The sequence below is a fragment of the Nelumbo lutea genome, chromosome 5 (assembly GCF_056320005.1).
Source record: "Nelumbo lutea isolate HS-2025 chromosome 5, American lotus-T2T, whole genome shotgun sequence".
Lineage (NCBI taxonomy): Eukaryota > Viridiplantae > Streptophyta > Magnoliopsida > Proteales > Nelumbonaceae > Nelumbo > Nelumbo lutea.
In genome coordinates this window covers 12,465,637-12,485,907 of record NC_142688.1, presented here as the reverse complement: position 1 = coordinate 12,485,907, position 20,271 = coordinate 12,465,637, and the positions used below count along the sequence as shown (strand labels likewise).

Here is a 20,271-nt window from a genome sequence, read left to right as displayed (position 1 = left end):
AGTTAACATTCTAAGTTGTTCCTCTTCATCTTCGACTTGAAGAATATTGATAGTTTCTTCTAGCTGATAAGCTGTCTTATCATCTAGTTCTTCGACTAAAAGGAGGTCGAAGTATTTGCTTTCTAACTTGCTAATCCAACTCATCTGGACTGATTCCAAATGGCCAAGTTAGAGCTTTAGGATTTCCTGAGGATCCTAGGTTTGCATTTCCAACTCTGTAGTTAGGAAATGTGTATTTTCCTAAGGATGGAGATCCTATGGTTCCTTGGTCAACTGCTGGGACAGTTACTAAGGTTTTATCCTGATTTTTTATTGCATCAAGGATTTTTTTATTACAGCTGCATTTATTGATTTCTTCAATAATTTTAGCTGCAATTGCTTCTTGATCAGTGTTTTCTGATCTTTTTTCTAGTAAACTTAAAATTAAGTTTACCTTCTCAAGTGTTTCCTTAACAATTTTAAGGATTTCTGGCGTTGCCATTTTTATTCTGGTAAGGGATCTTTACCTAAGAGTTCTCTAAGGTATTTTTCAATTTCCCTTAACTTCGAAGTGAAGTCTAATACTTCATTTCTTTTGATAGGAATTTCTCTAGGTTTTAACTCTGAGATTTTCTTTTCCAAGTTGTTTAACTTGTTTTTCTGATCTTCAATTAATCCTAAGATTTTCTTCAGATCATTTTTATTATCATTCCCCCCCTCTCTAAAAAGTTGCCAAAACTTATTAAAGTTGCTAGGGTTTTTTGATAATTTTTCACTTGGATCTTTAGCTATACCAAAATAGCTAAGAAGCTTGTGAATTCCTAACCAGTTGCGTCCAACAATCTGGTTGATGTTGTTTCCCTGGTGTACCAAACTTGGTAAATTACCAGTGGAAGAACTAAAGACATATTTCCTGTCTTTGTTATCCTTCTCATTCAATTTCTTGAAATTGAGGATTTTTCCTTTCTTATAGATATGAGGGTTTTCTATAAGAGGATTTTTAGACATCTTCTTCTGAAGTAATTCTCCGCAGAGATTCACTCAGATCGTCTATTCTTCGAGACATACAGGCTAGGCTGTGTTCTCTTTTAGAAGGTTCTCCTATGACTAGGGTATTTCTTCTAACCTTGGATCTGGGTTTCCAGTCTAAGGGTTTCTTATCTTTGGCTATATTGATAGCCCAAGATTCTTCCATGGGACTAATCTCAGAGAATTGCTTCTCTTCAATTTTCCCTATTGGACTAAATACATCATCTAAGGTGATGTATTCTTTTTCACTATAGTCAATACTATGGTGAGAATTTGTCAAAGCGTAACCTACAAGGTAAGTTATGCTGAAGACCTTATCTCCTTTGTTCATCAGATTAGATCTCTCAAACACATGAACAAACGATAAAACTTGATCTAAGTTAGCAGAATTTAAACTTAAACCAAATTTTGGATAAACAGTAAACATAAATTTACCGTATGCTAGATTACCTCTTGCAGCTCCAAGAATGCAATATTTTCTGTCATTAATCCTATTATCGATTAATGCCATTTTGATAGGTGAATCAATCCCTTCTTGAAACTCAGCTTTCAGTAAGATTTTAATAGCACCTAAATGAACCACAGAAATGGTTTTTCTGATATCATCTTGAATTTTTTCAAGATTTTTGTTTATTTCCTGCCTGCTAATCAGGGGCAAATAAACATGACCTGTTGTATCCGTGATATCAACATGTCTTTCTGCAGTAGAAATGAAATAAAAGATTTCATTTTTCCTACTTAAAATATTTTAAAAAATTGGCATTTTAAAACCAGTTTTAAAAATCTTTTCTTTCTTCAATTCGAGCTTGGTAGAACGAATCTTTTTTATCAAAGAGTGATCTATCATGGCTTTACCATAGAACCCACTTTGATTTTCTGAGAATTCAACTTCTGGAGTCGAATCTTCAATTCTGATTTCTTTATCAGAAATCTGATCGTTGGATCTATTAGAATTAGATCTACTAATCATGATTTCTTATAGAAATCTCAAAAGATTGGACAAGGCTAAATCTCAGCATGAGATTTGTGATCCTTCTGGGTCCAATATATTCTCTCAGATATAGATCTGGAGAATTGAAAACAGTGTTACCATTTTCTTGATAACTGTTTTCTTTTATTTCCAAAACAAATGAAAATAAAAATTGCCCTGAGGCTTTTCTAAAAGTAATTTCAAAAATCATTTTCGAAATTAATTTTAAAATTTTTGATCAATAAGATCTTTTCAACAAGGTTCGGAACATGGCTCTGATACCAAATTCTGAAGCGCCTGCTTCTGTCTTTTTTAAGCCTGATATCGTTCTGATACCAAGTTTAAATTGCGGAAAATTATCTCAAAAAGATGAGACTTTCTCAAGTAAATGAGAAATAGGAAGTTGTAAGCATTAAGGCTACCTTAAACCGAACAATGAAAAATAAAAATTTATACCTTTCAACAGTGTTCCTTGCTTCTTCAGAAAATCCACCGTAGTATCTCCAGTGCACTCGTCAAGCCTAAGCGGTACTATTTCCCTAACGGCCTCCTGCCTCAGCGGTACTTTTCCCTGGCGGCCTCCAGACTCTCACACAAATACACGGTTACAGGATAATCAGAGAAGGTAGAGTTGTTGAAAGGAAACTTTTATTTATTTCGTTGCCGGAAATAAGGCCGGCGCCTTACTAGCTTACAACCTCCCGTAGGAGTTACTCACTCATGGCTTCGAGACTCAGAGCTCTCTAGGAGAGAATGGGTTGCATTTCGAATGCCTTACAATGAAACATAGAAGTCCTTATATAGAGTGCGGACTTCAAAAACTATAAATTTCAAACTAATAAAAGATAGGAGAGAATCTCCTTTACAGCTAGGAGTTCACATGCGAACTCTATTATTGTCCTTCGAAGTGGGTGGTGACGAGGACCACTAGTCTTCTTTTTGACTGTCGACCGAATCTTTTGTGCTTTCGGTGGAAGTGGAGGGGTCCACTTGAGGTGTCGGCAGAGAATCTGTCGGTCTGTCCTCTTTTTTTTCTTTAGTGGAGGGGTCCACTTTTGTCTTGCAGTGTCGGCAAGGAATCTGTCGACCTGTCTTCTCGATTATTGCTTTTGTCTTTTTGCAATAATTCGGGTTGTGGTGTCCGAAGTGGTCTCCACCTTCGATTATTGCTCTGAAGCGAATAATCTTCTCAACGTCCGTCGGTCCAATTGGCTTGTGCGACGTGGAACAGCTTCTCTCAAGAAGATAAGAATCTTGTGAAATTCCAAAAATCTTATCTTCTTAGCTATTCCACGTCGCACAAGCCAATTGGACCGACGGACGTTGAGAAGATTATTCGCTTCAGAGCAATAATCGAAGGTGGAGACCACTTCGGACACCACAACCCGAATTATTGCAAAAAGACAAAAGCAATAATCGAGAAGACAGGTCGACAGATTCCTTGCCGACACTGCAAGACAAAAGTGGACCCCTCCACTAAAGAAAAAAAAGAGGACAGACCGACAGATTCTCTGCCGACACCTCAAGTGGACCCCTCCACTTCCACCGAAAGCACAAAAGATTCGGTCGACAGTCAAAAAGAAGACTAGTGGTCCTCGTCACCACCCACTTCGAAGGACAATAATAGAGTTCGCATGTGAACTCCTAGCTGTAAAGGAGATTCTCTCCTATCTTTTATTAGTTTGAAATTTATAGTTTTTGAAGTCCGCACTCTATATAAGGACTTCTATGTTTCATTGTAAGGCATTCGAAATGCAACCCATTCTCTCCTAGAGAGCTCTGAGTCTCGAAGCCATGAGTGAGTAACTCCTACGGGAGGTTGTAAGCTAGTAAGGCGCCGGCCTTATTTCCGGCAACGAAATAAATAAAAGTTTCCTTTCAACAACTCTACCTTCTCTGATTATCCTGTAACCGTGTATTTGTGTGAGAGTCTGGAGGCCGCCAGGGAAAAGTACCGCTGAGGCAGGAGGCCGTTAGGGAAATAGTACCGCTTAGGCTTGACGAGTGCACTGGAGATACTACGGTGGATTTTCTGAAGAAGCAAGGAACACTGTTGAAAGGTATAAATTTTTATTTTTCATTGTTCGGTTTAAGGTAGCCTTAATGCTTACAACTTCCTATTTCTCATTTACTTGAGAAAGTCTCATCTTTTTGAGATAATTTTCCGCAATTTAAACTTGGTATCAGAACGATATCAGGCTTAAAAAAGACAGAAGCAGGCGCTTCAGAATTTGGTATCAGAGCCATGTTCCGAACCTTGTTGAAAAGATCTTATTGATCAAAAATTTTAAAATTAATTTCGAAAATGATTTTTGAAATTACTTTTAGAAAAGCCTCAGGGCAATTTTTATTTTCATTTGTTTTGGAAATAAAAGAAAACAGTTATCAAGAAAATGGTAACACTGTTTTCAATTCTCCAGATCTATATCTGAGAGAATATATTGGACCCAGAAGGATCACAAATCTCATGCTGAGATTTAGCCTTGTCCAATCTTTTGAGATTTCTATAAGAAATCATGATTAGTAGATCTAATTCTAATAGATCCAACGATCAGATTTCTGATAAAGAAATCAGAATTGAAGATTCGACTCCAGAAGTTGAATTCTCAGAAAATCAAAGTGGGTTCTATGGTAAAGCCATGATAGATCACTCTTTGATAAAAAAGATTCGTTCTACCAAGCTCGAATTGAAGAAAGAAAAGATTTTTAAAACTGGTTTTAAAATGCCAATTTTTTAAAATACTTTAAGTAGGAAAAATGAAATCTTTTATTTCATTTCTACTGCAGAAAGACATGTTGATATCACGGATACAACAGGTCATGTTTATTTGCCCCTGATTAGCAGGCAGGAAATAAACAAAAATCTTGAAAAAATTCAAGATGATATCAGAAAAACCATTTCTGTGGTTCATTTAGGTGCTATTAAAATCTTACTGAAAGCTGAGTTTCAAGAAGGGATTGATTCACCTATCAAAATGGCATTAATCGATAATAGGATTAATGACAGAAAATATTGCATTCTTGGAGCTGCAAGAGGTAATCTAGCATACGGTAAATTTATGTTTACTGTTTATCCAAAATTTGGTTTAAGTTTAAATTCTGCTAACTTAGATCAAGTTTTATCGTTTGTTCATGTGTTTGAGAGATCTAATCTGATGAACAAAGGAGATAAGGTCTTCAGCATAACTTACCTTGTAGGTTACGCTTTGACAAATTCTCACCATAGTATTGACTATAGTGAAAAAGAATACATCACCTTAGATGATGTATTTAGTCCAATAGGGAAAATTGAAGAGAAGCAATTCTCTGAGATTAGTCCCATGGAAGAATCTTGGGCTATCAATATAGCCAAAGATAAGAAACCCTTAGACTGGAAACCCAGATCCAAGGTTAGAAGAAATACCCTAGTCATAGGAGAACCTTCTAAAAGAGAACACAGCCTAGCCTGTATGTCTCGAAGAATAGACGATCTGAGTGAATCTCTGCGGAGAATTACTTCAGAAGAAGATGTCTAAAAATCCTCTTATAGAAAACCCTCATATCTATAAGAAAGGAAAAATCCTCAATTTCAAGAAATTGAATGAGAAGGATAACAAAGACAGGAAATATGTCTTTAGTTCTTCCACTGGTAATTTACCAAGTTTGGTACACCAGGGAAACAACATCAACCAGATTGTTGGACGCAACTGGTTAGGAATTCACAAGCTTCTTAGCTATTTTGGTATAGCTAAAGATCCAAGTGAAAAATTATCAAAAAACCCTAGCAACTTTAATAAGTTTTGGCAACTTTTTAGAGAGGGGGGGAATGATAATAAAAATGATCTGAAGAAAATCTTAGGATTAATTGAAGATCAGAAAAACAAGTTAAACAACTTGGAAAAGAAAATCTCAGAGTTAAAACCTAGAGAAATTCCTATCAAAAGAAATGAAGTATTAGACTTCACTTCGAAGTTAAGGGAAATTGAAAAATACCTTAGAGAACTCTTAGGTAAAGATCCCTTACCAGAATAAAAATGGCAACGCCAGAAATCCTTAAAATTGTTAAGGAAACACTTGAGAAGGTAAACTTAATTTTAAGTTTACTAGAAAAAAGATCAGAAAACACTGATCAAGAAGCAATTGCAGCTAAAATTATTGAAGAAATCAATAAATGCAGCTGTAATAAAAAAATCCTTGATGCAATAAAAAATCAGGATAAAACCTTAGTAACTGTCCCAGCAGTTGACCAAGGAACCATAGGATCTCCATCCTTAGGAAAATACACATTTCCTAACTACAGAGTTGGAAATGCAAACCTAGGATCCTCAGGAAATCCTAAAGCTCTAACTTGGCCATTTGGAATCAGTCCAGATGAGTTGGATTAGCAAGTTAGAAAGCAAATACTTCGACCTCCTTTTAGTCGAAGAACTAGATGATAAGACAGCTTATCAGCTAGAAGAAACTATCAATATTCTTCAAGTCGAAGATGAAGAGGAACAACTTAGAATGTTAACTCCTGAGTTAATAGCTAAGTTAGATTTAGAAGACTACCGTCTTCTAGAAGAAGAAGAACTTCATGAGAGCATAAAATCTTATGAAGATTCTGAAACTCTGTTTTCTGATGAAGAAGCCTTTTTATCAGAAACAGACAGCATTGCTCATCATGCAAGGATGAATGTCGTCCCCAAAGATGAACAACCAAAAAGCTCTAAGCAAGGTGCTAAAAGAGCAAGAACAGAGGAAAAGGGTAAAACACCCATATTCTCTGATCAAATTAGGAATCCTACAGGAATTAGAAACCTGAATTCTAGCACTGAAGGAATCCTAGATCTCCAATGTTTTGAAAACAGGAAAGAGATCATAGACAAATGGATTGCCCAGATTACCCTGATAATCAAAACCAATCCAGAAACATACGACACACCAGAAAATGTGTTGTTATTAGCTGAACATAAATCCCTAGGAAAAGCCCAGGAATTTATTAAGCAAACTCAGTGGAAAACTGACAATATTAATGCTGATAGAGCATTAGAGCTAATAGTCGAAGGACTATATGCTATGTTCTTAGGTCTTAACTATGTCACAGATAAGGCTAAAGAACTAGAGAAAGTACGTATGAAAGCACGTACTAGACTCTTAAAATTACAGTTATGTGACATTTGTCTTCTAGACAAATTTAACTGTGATTATGAAGAAAATTTGTACAAATTAGATCAGGAAGAATATCCCAATCTAATTAAACAATATCTTCAAAAAATTCCTTTTGTTGGAACATCTGCTTTAACTCGTTTTAATGCAGAAGTCAAACCACCAATGCAGTATAGCCTTGTCTATGCAATGAATTTGGTGAAGGAAGAATTGAGCAAAGTCTGTGAACTCTCCAGAAGACAGAAAAAGCTCAAAAGATACGGCAAAAGATGCTGTAGAAAGTATGAAGAGAACTATGAATATGGTTGCTCTCCATACAGAAAAACTTATAAAAATAAAAAGAAAAAATCTTCAAAATTTAAGTTTTTTAAGAAAAAGAAAAAATTTTCCCCAGGAAAATATTTTCAAAAGAAAAAATATGTTAAGTCTAACAAAGCAAAATTTTGTCCGAAAGGAAAAAAGAATTGCAGATGTTGGATTTGCAACATAGAAGGACATTATGCCAATGAGTGTCCAAACAGGCAGCAAGCCTCACAGCATAAGCTGAAACTGCTAGAAATAGCAGAAGAAAATGGGTTTGTTCCCATTGAGGATGAATACGTAGACATCCTTGTAGTCTACAAATATTCAGGAATACCACCAGAAGAAGAATCCTCATCTTCTTCAGATGGATCATCTATATCAGAAGACTCTGATTGATGAAAAAGAGTCAGTGATGTCTGGCATCACTAACCCTAATTCAATTTATATTAAGGGAAAATTAAAATTCTCTGGATATAAATTGATCGAATTAGATTGCTATGTAGATACAGGTGCAAGCCTCTGTATAGCAAGTAAATACGTCATCCCTGAAGAACACTGGGATAACGCAGAAAGGCAGATACAGGTAAAAATAGCTGATGGTTCCACCATTGCTATTACCAAGGTATGCAAAGATTTAAGCCTAATGATTGCAGGTGAAATCTTTCATATACCTACGGTGTATCAGCAAGAATCAGGTATTGATTTCATAATTGGAAATAACTTTTGCCAGTTATATTCTCCATTTGTGCAATACACTGATAGAATAATCTTTACTCTTGATAACAACCCTGTTGTCATAGGAAAGATTAAAACAGCCTACAGGGTAGGAATAAAAGGTTACTTAGAATCTAAGATCAAAAAATCTAAGATTAAGCAACCAGAACCCATTAATATCAGCCCTAATAAAATTTCTCTTTTAAGGGAGGGGGAGTTAGTGGAAAATAGGATAGAGCTTAAAAACTTTATCTTAAATCTAGAAAAATTTTCTGTCATAGAAAAACTTCTAGAAAAAGTCTGTAGCGAAAATCCTTTAGATCCTGAAAAATCTAAAAATTGGATGAAAGCTAGCATCAGATTGATAAATCCTAAGACTATAGTAAAGGTTAAACCCATGCACTATAGCCCTAGTGACAGAGAAGAATTTGGAATCCAAATTCAAGAATTACTGGACCTTGGAGTAATCCGGCCTAGTAAAAGTGCGTTTATGTCCCCAGCCTTCTTAGTGGAAAATGAAGCTGAGAAAAGACGAGGGAAAAAACGAATGGTCATTAACTACAAAGCCCTGAATAAGGAAACTGTAGGTGATAGCCATAATTTACCCAATAAAAAGAGCTGCTCGCTCTTATCCGAGGTAAAAAGATATTCTCTAGTTTTGACTGCAAATCTGGTTTTTGGCAGGTCTTACTAGATGAAAGCAGTAAACCCCTCACGGCGTTTACATGTCCTCAAGGACATTATGAATGGAATGTTGTACCCTTCGGGTTAAAACAAGCTCCATCCATATTTCAAAGACATATGCAGAATGCATTCAGGTCTTTTGAAAAATACTGTTGCGTTTACGTTGATGACATTCTTGTCTTCAGCAACAACGAACAAGAACACTACTGGCAAGTAGGATCAGTTTTAAAGAAGTGTGAACAATTAGGGATAATTCTCTCTAAAAAGAAAGCACAACTCTTTAAACAAAAGATTAATTTCTTGGGATTAGAAATTGATCAAGGTTCTCACAAACCACAAGATCATATCTTAGAACATATTCACAAGTTCCCAGATAAGATCGAAGACAAGAAGCAACTTCAGAGATTCTTAGGAATTCTGAATTATGCCTCTGATTACATCCCTAAGCTTGCAGAAATGCGAAAACCCTTACAGGTTAAGCTTAAGGAAGATGTTCCATGGAAATGGGACGATAAAGACACTGCTTACATGAGCAAGGTCAAACAGAAGTTGAAAAACTTCTCAAAACTCTATCATCCTGAAAAAGATGATAAACTGGTAATCGAATGTGATGCTTCACATGATTACTGGGGAGGAATCCTAAAGGCCATTACGGTTGACAAAAAGGAACTGATTTGTAGATACACTTCAGGAACTTTTAAAGCTGCAGAGCTTAATTATCACAGTAATGAAAAAGAATTACTTTCTATCATTCGTGTGATTAATAAATTCTCTATTTATCTAACCCCTTGCAGGTTTCTTGTAAGAACAGATAATAAGAATTTTACTTATTTCCTTAATACCAACATTAAAGGAGATAACAAACAAGGTCGTTTAGTTAGATGGCAAATGTGGCTTGCTAACTATGATTTTGATGTTGAACATATTTCAGGTACCAAGAATGTGTTCGCAGATTTCCTGACAAGAGAATTTCAAAACTAACCATGTTTGCTCTCTTGTGCAGAAAAAACCGTCAGGAGGAGCCTGAAGGTAAAAGCCCAACCGGGTGAAGTCCAGAAATGGACAGTCCATTGGACATTTTGGCCCTTAAAGCCAAAGAAAAGGTCTTGACCTTAGAACTTGAACTTGTTCAAGCTCAAATCAAGTATCTTGAGCTAGTCTCAGGAGCTCAAAAGGTTAGCTCTTCACCTTCATCTGAAACACTGATGAAAGAAGAACCTAGTCCGGCTCAAACGGTGACCGGTAAAGACCCATCAAATCCGTTGATTGGTAAGATCTTCCAAAAAGATCTAACAGCCTCACACGCTGAAACTACCCCAGAGTGGGTGGTGACGAGGACCACTAGTCTTCTTTGTCATCCGAATCTTTGCTTTCGGTGGAAGTGGAGGGGTCCACTTGAGGTGTCGGCAGGGAATCTGTCGGCCTGTCCTCTTTTTTTTCTTTAGTGGAGGGGTCCACTTTTGCTTTGCAGTGTCGGCAAGGAATCTGTCGACCTGTCTTCTCGATTATTGCTCTTGTCTTTTTGCAATAATTCGGGTTGTGGTGTCCGAAGTGGTCTCCACCTTCAATTATTGCTCTGAAGCGAATAATTTTTTCAACGTCCGTTGGTCCAATTGGCTTGTGAGACGCGGAATAGATAAGATGATGGGAATCTTGATGATTTACGAAAATCTTATCTTCTTGGGAGAAGCTGTTGATCTTCTCGCAGAGGATCTTCAACCTTTCTTCTGCTAAAGGGAGTAGATCTTCTTCTTCAAGCTTCGCAATATTTGATGCAGAAGCTTTGTATCTGGCTTCTTTGACGATGCCTATCTGAACTATGTGTCTTGGTTTGGACACAAGGACAGAGTTTACCCAAACTGGGACTGAACTGATCACCTTGAGGAAAATGTCCTTCTCGCTCTTGACGATCTTAGTTCTATACTGCTTGACGGCCTTCTTCAATCCTTCTGGAAAGAACTTGAGCTCTTGCAGACTTGAACTGGGATAAATGAGCTTAACCAGTCCATACGAAAATGCTTCACTCTTTCCAGAAAGGCTTCCCAACAGAAACTCCCAACCTTAGGAGGTATAGGATGACACCACACCTCTTTAATAGGGAAAGACAAGCCAGAAGAAGAAGAATGTGTGAGAGCACTAAAGAAAGAGGCACAAGTGAAAGAACCAAAGGGGGTGAGAGTCCAAATTCTACTATCTGCTTTTGTTGGCTCTAGGAACACCCCTTCAAGAATGGATAACAGTGATGAGATACCATCAAGCTCTATGTCCCTGATATCTCTTCGTAGGCCCAAGTTCCAGCCGATCCCAGAAATAAAATTAGAAGGAACAATGAATGAAGACACCGATTCATTTTTAAAAGTGGAAAGGGCAAAAAGGCTTGGGAATTGGTCTGTTAGGGAGGAGTCCCCAATCCAAACATGTTCCCAAAAATTAATGAGATTGCCTGAGTGCAAGTCATACCTGATCCACGAAGAAAACAAAGGTAGAATAGCTTTCCAAGGAAATGCTCTTGTACTCCTTGCCAAAATCCCAGAGTCCCATCCATTTGCTGCAACCCCATGAATACTTCCCACTATCTTCACCCAAAGTTTGTCCTTCTCCAATGAGAACCTCCAAAGCCATTTCCCAAGAAGAGCCAAGTTCCTATTCCTTATATTTCTTATATCATTCTACATTATGAGAAGATCACCTCCAAAAAGGATTTACAAATTACTCTTTGTTGGAAGCATATGAATCTTCATGACCATGGATATTCAGACATCTCATTAAAGACAAGACCTTTGGCATCCACATTGAACCTTTGCTCTGCGCAACCTGAAGACCTACTAAGTCAAAATCTAGCTAATATAGCTAAATAGCAGATGAAGAATATGTCAGGCTTAGGAAATCATTTTTGTTTACTTCTAGTGAGCAACTTGTTTTTGTATAGAGATTTGGGACTTTAGGTGGTTCTTTGGTTAAGATTCTTGAGGGAATTATGACATATTGACATCACGCCATCATATTCAATTGGGAGCCCCTTATCTGGGACCCCCCCCCAAAAAAAAAAAAAAAAAAAACAACTTGCCAGCAATTCCATTCATCAAATGCAAAAAGAAAACAAGTACAACTAGGGGGTGATGAGAAATCACCCAAAAACAAGAACAAAATTACACCAACTAGAAAAGCATACAACAACTTTCAACCCTCCGGTTCCAACTCTAAGACTGACCAAAAACCAATCCCAAAGAGTCTTTACAATCATCCACGAATTATGGAAGAACCATAATCCAATTCAAAAATTCTTTTTCCAGTAATTGAGACAAGATGATTATGACATTCTTTCCATAATTCACAACAAATTGCAAAGGGACCCATCATTGAATGAGTCCCCACTGAAACATTGGCTAAGCCAAAAGCAACATATCTGATGATTGTTATCTATCTGATCCAGGCCTTATTTTTAGAACATCTTCTTAAGGCCATCTTGGGATCAAGACAGATTTGAAAATGGGAGAGGAACCAATTCCACTATTTGGGTTCATTTTCTTAACAGAATGGAATTAGAAACTAGGGGATTTTAAGCATTCAATTCCACATTTTTGGCAGATCTAAAATTCCACAGGTTTCTAGTCCAACCAATACCCTTATTAGGGTAACACAGCTAAAGAAGGAAAGTAATGTTTAGCAGGACACTAAGTTTCAATAAATTGATGCAACAAGATGATCCATAAACTATAAAGATACCAAAGAGAACGTCATTATGTGGCTGACCTTAAAAGCACAGTTACCAAAAGCTCAAGAATGCACAAAATAGAAGAGAACATACCCCTTATTGAATAACAGATCAGCTAAGCCAGAAAATGTCCTTGGTAACTGCATAGAGACATGCTTGGATCCTACTCAAGAATTAAACAAGTCAAACATAAAAAGACTTTGTACAACCTGTAAGCAAAGACTATATTTTGAATTCAACAGAACATTATGTCAAGATGTTAATTTTTCAATGTCGTGTTGTTAAAGGATGCCAATATGAATTCATCAACAGAAAATGCCAACTAGACATGACACTTCAATTTTCCAATTATCCATCTTCGTGGGGTAAAATAGCTCGGAAGGTCACCATGATGTACTCTTTGCTAATGGCTGTGTGAGAGTCTCAGAGATAAAGCCTCCAAGAAATAGCCTTAGAGGCCCTATCAAATCCACCTAGAAGTAGTCATTGACCAAGCACCGAGGAACAAGGAACCTCAGGCTGGCCTAAGCCCAGGCCACCATGCCTGAGATACAAACCCAGGCCAGATCTAATTATGCGTAGGATTAAAAACCAACCTAACTATGATGGACAAATCACAAATGTTTTTTGTATGCTGGGGCAAATGTTTATTTAGTATCTTTTTTATTCAAATTATTTATTTAGTATCTTTTTTTAATTCAAGAAAATGATATGCCCAGACAAATGTTTCATTTTCTGTTTATCTATGAAAAAAGATATTTATATTGTGTTTTTTTAAACCCCATACTTTACTCCCAGTGGAGAGGTTGCCACCATTGTGTTGTCACATTCACCACAATTTCTTCTTTTTATGGACATATAGCACTGTTCAATGCTAATCTCCATGTTTGGTAATGGTGTATAGGGTTTGTTAGACAAAAACCAATGGAAATGGTTGTATTTTAGCTGTTTCAATCATTTGGGTCAAGAAAACCCGCTTCTAGATTGCAGGTGAAGAAAATGAACTAAACAGATTACACTTAAACCTACCTAGCTATTGGCCTATACAAGTGTCTCTAAAATGTTTCGCTTTCCAATGCTCCTTTGTCCTTTAAATGTTACATGTGCACATAAGCCATGTTAGATGTGTTGAGCCACATTTGTTGGTTTCTTATATATCTCCTATGGCTTTTGTCTAGCTATTCAATTTTTTCTTTTAACCAACCTTTTTTAATCAGCAAAGAAGAATTTATTTATTTATTAAATTGAATAACAGGTTAAAGTTTCTTTAGTTGCTTTGCACTCCAGAGTATAGCAATATACAAAAAGTCCCAGATTACATGGATCAGCATCCTTTTGTTGTAATGCAGTCAAGCAGGTAAGAGTGCCATTGTCTCTGCCTGAACTGAGTCTCCATACCCAATTGGTCCTGCAAACAAATCCACAACTTCTCCATGACGATTTCGGATTACTCCCCCTATGCCTACTCTCCTAGGGTTTCCATGGGAGCTACCATCAAAATTCAGCTTCAATTTATTTGGCTCTAGAGGTTTCTAATCCATCTTAGTAATTTCTTTATTTGTTCCCATTTGTGCCACTTCCTTCCATTTCCTCATTATATCATTTGTTGAGATATCTTTGAATAATATCAACAGCTTTTACCCAGTGTGCATATCTGCTTTTAATCGTTTCAACTACTTCCTCCTTAGATCTGCTCTTTTCATTGAATATCATTTGATCTCTTTCTTCCCAAATGGTCCAAACTGCAGCTGCGCTTGTGACCTTCCATAAGCATTTTGCCCTTTTTCTATAGCCACAAACATTAGAACTGAATAAGCTAACCACATCTTGTGGGAGGTCCCATCCGCAGCCATAAAGTGAAGAAAAGTAATCCCAAATGCAAGACACAAAAGAGAATGAAATTAGTAAATGAGGAAGGGTCCCAGCACTAGCCAAACAGAGGATACAAACATGAGAAGGGAGGCACTTAACTAAACTTCTTTAACAAGTAGTAGGTATCGGGTATTGTATCGGACAACTTGGATACGGATACGGATACGAATACGCTTTGGAAACGCATGGATACGGACGAAAAAGATGAAAACGCATGAATACGCTAGGTAAATACATATGAATTTCATAAATATATTAATAACACTAAATTTAATATCAAAATGATCGCAAAATAGTATATAAATACATAAAAATGTAAATGTTAAGGATATATATGAAGAAATATATTACGACTAATGAACCGGGATGCATAATTTTATTCATAGTGCATCAATCAAGAGTCCAAGACACTAAACATATTGCACCTATTATATTTTAATTATTATATCAATAATTTTTTATTTTATTATTTAAATTTTTTAACATTAAGAAAAATTCAACTAAACATTAAATTTTCATGTGCAAATTAAAATATCATTAATAATTTATAAAAATATAATCTTAACTTAAAGTATATCAAATTTGTTAAAATTTCTAAGATGCATATCATATACAAATTCATATTTTTTAATTACTAAAATAATTATTCCATTATTAATATTTTATTTATATAAATTTTATAAAATAAAAAACCATTTTTTTAAATAAATGTAGATTAGTGGGTTTGATAGATTCAATTTAATATTATATTCTTCAATATTTTGTATATAATAATTTTATTTTTTTTGTAAATAATAAATAAGTTGTTATTACTTATTAATTTAAATTAAATATTAGTCAATAACTAATAAAAGTATATAAAAATTTTAAGATTTATATCATATGCAAATTTATAAATTTGAAGTGTTGAAATAATTATTCTATTATTAATATTCTATTTGTATAAACCTCTTGATATTAAAAATCATCTTTTTTATATAAATGTGGATTTGATACACTATTTATTCTATTAGTTTATAAAGTACTATTTTTAAATATTATTTTTTAAATTTTTAGTTAGAGTTGTTAAAGGGGTGATTCAAACCAAGCTCTAAAAGTAAGCCAAACCTGGCAACAAGCTCAACCTTATAGTCTAACAAAGCATAGAGTATAGGGAATTGTTGTTTAAGGGGTGATTCCCCTAGCCAAAGGTCTTCCCAAAAAAAGACTTTGTTTCCACACCCCACATCACAACGAATAAAATTAAGGAAAGAAGGAAGTACCTCAAAGATATCTTTCCAAGTACCTAAAATTTTTGGCTGAGCTTTACAATCAGGTAAGATTAAAACTTGATCAGATAGTGTTTTTTTTTTTTCATTCTACTCCAAATACCTATGTTTTGGAGTTATTTGAAGAAAAGAAAAGAAGTAGGAAGCCTTGGTAGAAACAATAACTTTGAGAGTGGCACACTAGGCAAAAAGCATTAAGTTGCTTTCAAACTTCAAGGTTGATGATTTCTTGAAAACTGTTTGTTTAAACACCTCTATCTCTTATATTAGAATTTTACAAAATTCTATTTGAACACATCTACCCCTTTCTATGTGTCTCTTTCAAACTCAAACAAAACATTGCAATTTTTTTAGGTGGTTTATCTCTTTCAAAACCAGGTAAAATTCTATTTAGAATTTTTAAGGCATATCTATCTTCATTGAAATTTTTTTAGAAAGAGTTCTTCCTTAGTTTCTAAAACTGAGATGAACTATTTGGTTCTGTTACATGGGTGGCTTGAGTTGCTTCTGTGTGTAGAGGAAGTCATTGATTGATACATACTAACAAGTTTATTTGTAATAGCACAATTTCAATTATAAATAAACAGATCAGTTTACCAGTGTAACTCACATCGGTTACTGACAATTTATCTATGATTAAGGGTGTTCATTAAATTAATTATAACTAATGAACTGAGTTAATTTGATTAAATTAAATAAATTAACATTGAACCAAAATAAAGTAATTAATATAACTTATTGTTTAACTCATTTCACTTATTTTAATTAAGTTATTTAAAATTAGTTAATACTCTAATATCTTTATTAACTTAATCACTTATCCATTACATATTCTGCTATGGAGAACATTTCATCTGTTTTTCTGTAGATATGGTAGCTTGTGCTGTAATATTGGACAAATGATGTAAAGTTCTTATTTTCTTTTAATCCCTTGTGTCATCATATCGGATTCGGGTTTTCCCGTGAATTGCAGGAGGCCTCGCTAGTAAAAACAAAAAGAAAGGTCCCTTAACAAAGGCGAACTAAAACAGAACCTCGAAGAGGTGACCCCAAAGAACTACAGATAAGATGTAGTAAGGACTTAATAACTTATTGTAGTAAGGTTTAATGTGCATTTCATCTTGAGTAGAACTTAAAACCAATAGTACACAAGAGGAAAACGGTGCTTTAACCACATGGTCAGCAGTAATTATATGCAAAATAAGTACTATCTGTCGAAGACAACAGATCCAGGGCAGTTCAAGCACATTGAAGTAGATCAATAGTTTCAGAAGAACTTTGGGCACAAGAAATCAATAACAAATTCACAGTGAATGCTTCCAATAACCAATGTTGCATGATCTCCAAAGTATTTTTTATTTTAGAGTGGATTAAGGGGGAAAATAAATTAAAAAAAAAAGCAAGAAAGAAAAAAAAAAAAGAATAATAAGAACTTCATGATTTTTCTGTTGGAAAAGGCACCTGGACTGTAGCCAAACAGATGGCGAAGAGGCTGTGCTGAGCGAATGAAACGATCCCCAACGAAGGAAGAGATGAGGCGCGGTTGGAGAGAGGAAGTGCAGATCATTCTCTCCCGCTCAACTCAACTGCGGTATCTTCCTCTATTCCACTGGCGAGTGACGACACAAGTTTGTGTGTGATAATAAAAGAAAGCCGAGAGATATTGGAGTCGAGGAACGAGGAGTCATCATATTAAGCCTAAAGCCCAACTATCATAGAGTACAAACAAAGCCCATGGATCGTTCGGAGATTAGACTATTCTGTGTTGCCTTGAGTTGGGACTTCGGGCCGAATATCTGTGCGGCTGTGTCCAAGCGTCTAGTAAACATATCTTAGGCCCAAGAACTAGTTGGGCCTTGCTTGGACGACATAGATGACTTTTACATCATGGTTGGTTCGATCGGTTAGTCTGTGGTTACTCCTGGGATGCGTTAAGGTAGACTTAATCCCAGCCTCCTGATAACAGGAATGCATAGACCCAGCCTTTAGCTGTTGGTATTCTCGTGATAAACCTGTAAATTCTCTCTCTCTCTCTCTCTCTCTCTCCTCAAAATTAAGGGTATAAATCCTTACTTTGAAGAATTTACACAGAATTGGGCTCGAGCCCTCATGCCAGGCCCATTCAAATTTTAACAAGTCTACAACCCAAACCCGCCCAAGTTGCACACTTCTATTCAAGTATTAATTGAGTTGGAATAACAGGTAAAACCTACCTTGACTGCACTATAATTGAAATTTAAAACGTAGACCTAGACCTCATGTAACAGGGTCAAGCCGGTTCGGGTATTTTGGGTTGCCAGGAGACACAGGACCATCGACACCCCAAAATTTTGGAGCTCGAAAATTGGTGGTTCGGTGTTTCCATTCCAGTTCCACAATTCAATCACCATGGGTCTGGCCACATTAAGCACTATGGATAAGGGACTATAAGACCCGGATAGTAAACCCGCATATGACATACAATCCTGCTTCACATACCTTTTCTATAGATAATCCAGGTCCAGGCCCAATTTTAGTTTGGGCCTAGATTGGGTAAGTCAGACTGAGATGGGCCATGAAGATAACCTAAGCCAGCTTGAACCCAACCCACCAGGTTGGGCAAAAACGTTGCCACCTCTATTCATTGATGCATATGCAACTAGGTCCTGCTAGGTAGGAGAGGAAGCAACCAAAGCTTTTTTTTTTTCTTTTCAATGCCAAGGAAGCAACCAAACTTCAAAGTATCAATATATATTGCATTATATCGTCCATCATATGAGTATCAAAGGCCATGGGAATGACAAATATTGAGAATTAGGGAGTTTTTGACAGTTTACCCCATTTGTTTTTCCGGAAGTTATTTACCCAGGTGAATGTATTTACCTGAGTAAGTGTTTTTTAGCAAATACTTATCTAAGTAAGTGTATTCATCCATGTTCTTTATTTTTTAGATAAATAAGATAATGTCCATTTTAGCCATAAATTATCCGTGGACTTCATATAAATAAAAAAAATAACATAGGTATCTTAGTCAATGGGAACCAAAATCCCATTGACCAACTTTCCCCTCTCAAAATCCAAAAAACGAACAAGCCCTTAATAGTTTATTTGTAAAATATCAAACTGAAAAAAAAAAATAGAACATCCATTTTGGAAAGGATATAAAATTTCAGTGCATTCATGAGTATTGATATATTGAACCTTGGAGGAAACCCTAAATTTCTTCACTCAATGTGAAAGAAAATAAAGGCAGGACGAAAGAAATGGATGGTACTATTTTTACTATTAAATTGTCTACACCTTTTTCCTATGGGCATATGGTGATAGAATTCACTGTATATAGACAATTTAAAAGTAAACACAGTACCATCTCCCCGACATTTCACCAAGCTCATGTTCTTTTACCTTGGTGGTCTAGACTCTCCTGGCCACGTACTTCAGATTAAACAAAGTTTTAAAAGAAAATTCTCCATAAACGATTGCAGTGTTTTAATGTAAACAAGGGGAAGAAAAGAAAAGAAAGTTTTCGCTTTTCATTGTAAAAGTTGGAAAAAAATGGAAATGTTTTCTCAATTGCATTAAAACAAACGGAAGCCTAATCGGGTTCCAAGGAAAAGAAAGGAAAATGCTTAAAGCGTTGGAAAATTGTAGAAAGATAAAAAGAATCAGTGGACATTTCAATAATTGCAAACCGACGGAATAATCCAGATTCCTAGTCATATTTATAACCATGAATCATCTTGGAATCAAGATTGTTATGTGGGTAATGATCGACTCGATTGTCCGTCTCAGAATTGTCCCGCCAATTCCACGACCATAAAGCGGTCGAATATAGTCTGGGGAATTCAATAATTTCGACCTTAGTTGTCTTGGTACTTGGTAGAGCCATTGCAGCAGATAAACACGACTACCCTGTTCAGGTGCCTGACTCTCTGTCACAAACTCACTCACAGTCACAGACACGATTAATAAAGGGAATAGGTTAGATTCACGTGGTAAACATCGCTAGCTCATTAACAAACACAGATTTCGTACCAGACTAATTCGGGCTGTGACTGAACAAACTGAAGTCCATCGGTCGAGTAGAGTTATAGCAATTGAACTGTCAAATACAAGCTGGATCTGAACCAGTTGGCGGTTTTTTTTTTTTTGTGCAAAAGTGATTTACTTAGTATCCATCTCCATCAATGTCACTTAATATATATAGAGTTCAATTATGATGCATTCATGAATGTCACTTAATATATAGAGTTCAATTATGATGCATTCATAGATATTTACTGCATGTTAAATCTTGACCTCAATCAATTAGTTAGATTCTATTTGCTTTTCATTGGTGGTTCGTATTTCATAATTGTACTTTCATGCTTAATACAATGTATTTATCATCATGTTTTTTATTGCACCATCAACCAGATGCATCATAAAATTTGCCTAATATATGAACGGAGTCACTGAATTAGTGGGTGCATTACTTCCATTGAATATATATATGGGGATGGAATGGGGTCCATCTCTATCTTGTCCACGTGGATCAATTGGTTTGTGCTTGAGGTCAAGGTGGGGCCCCATGATTGCCATGCAGAATATCCCTACTCTAAAAAGAGAGGGCCAAAGGGGGTAGGGGGTAG

The 20,271-nt window shown here is 35.9% G+C and overlaps 1 protein-coding gene across 2 annotated transcripts in view; it reads right to left on the bottom strand.

Moving 5' to 3' along the window:
- The window catches only part of MAP1D (methionine aminopeptidase 1D), a 35,005-nt gene extending 17,655 nt beyond the window's left edge, over nucleotides 1–17,350 (bottom strand). The window contains exons 1-2 of one of the 2 annotated variants that reach the window (XM_088945297.1): nucleotides 17,123–17,350; nucleotides 12,615–12,684 (exon numbers count right to left, since the gene is read on the bottom strand). In XM_088945297.1, coding sequence (XP_088801423.1) covers nucleotides 12,615–12,684; nucleotides 17,123–17,228 — 176 coding nt within the window. In that variant the 5' untranslated portion in view covers nucleotides 17,229–17,350. The remainder of the gene's footprint in view (nucleotides 1–12,614; nucleotides 12,685–17,122) is intronic. The other variant, XM_088945298.1, reaches the window with a different exon arrangement.
- Nucleotides 17,351–20,271: the final 2,921 nt, after the last annotated feature.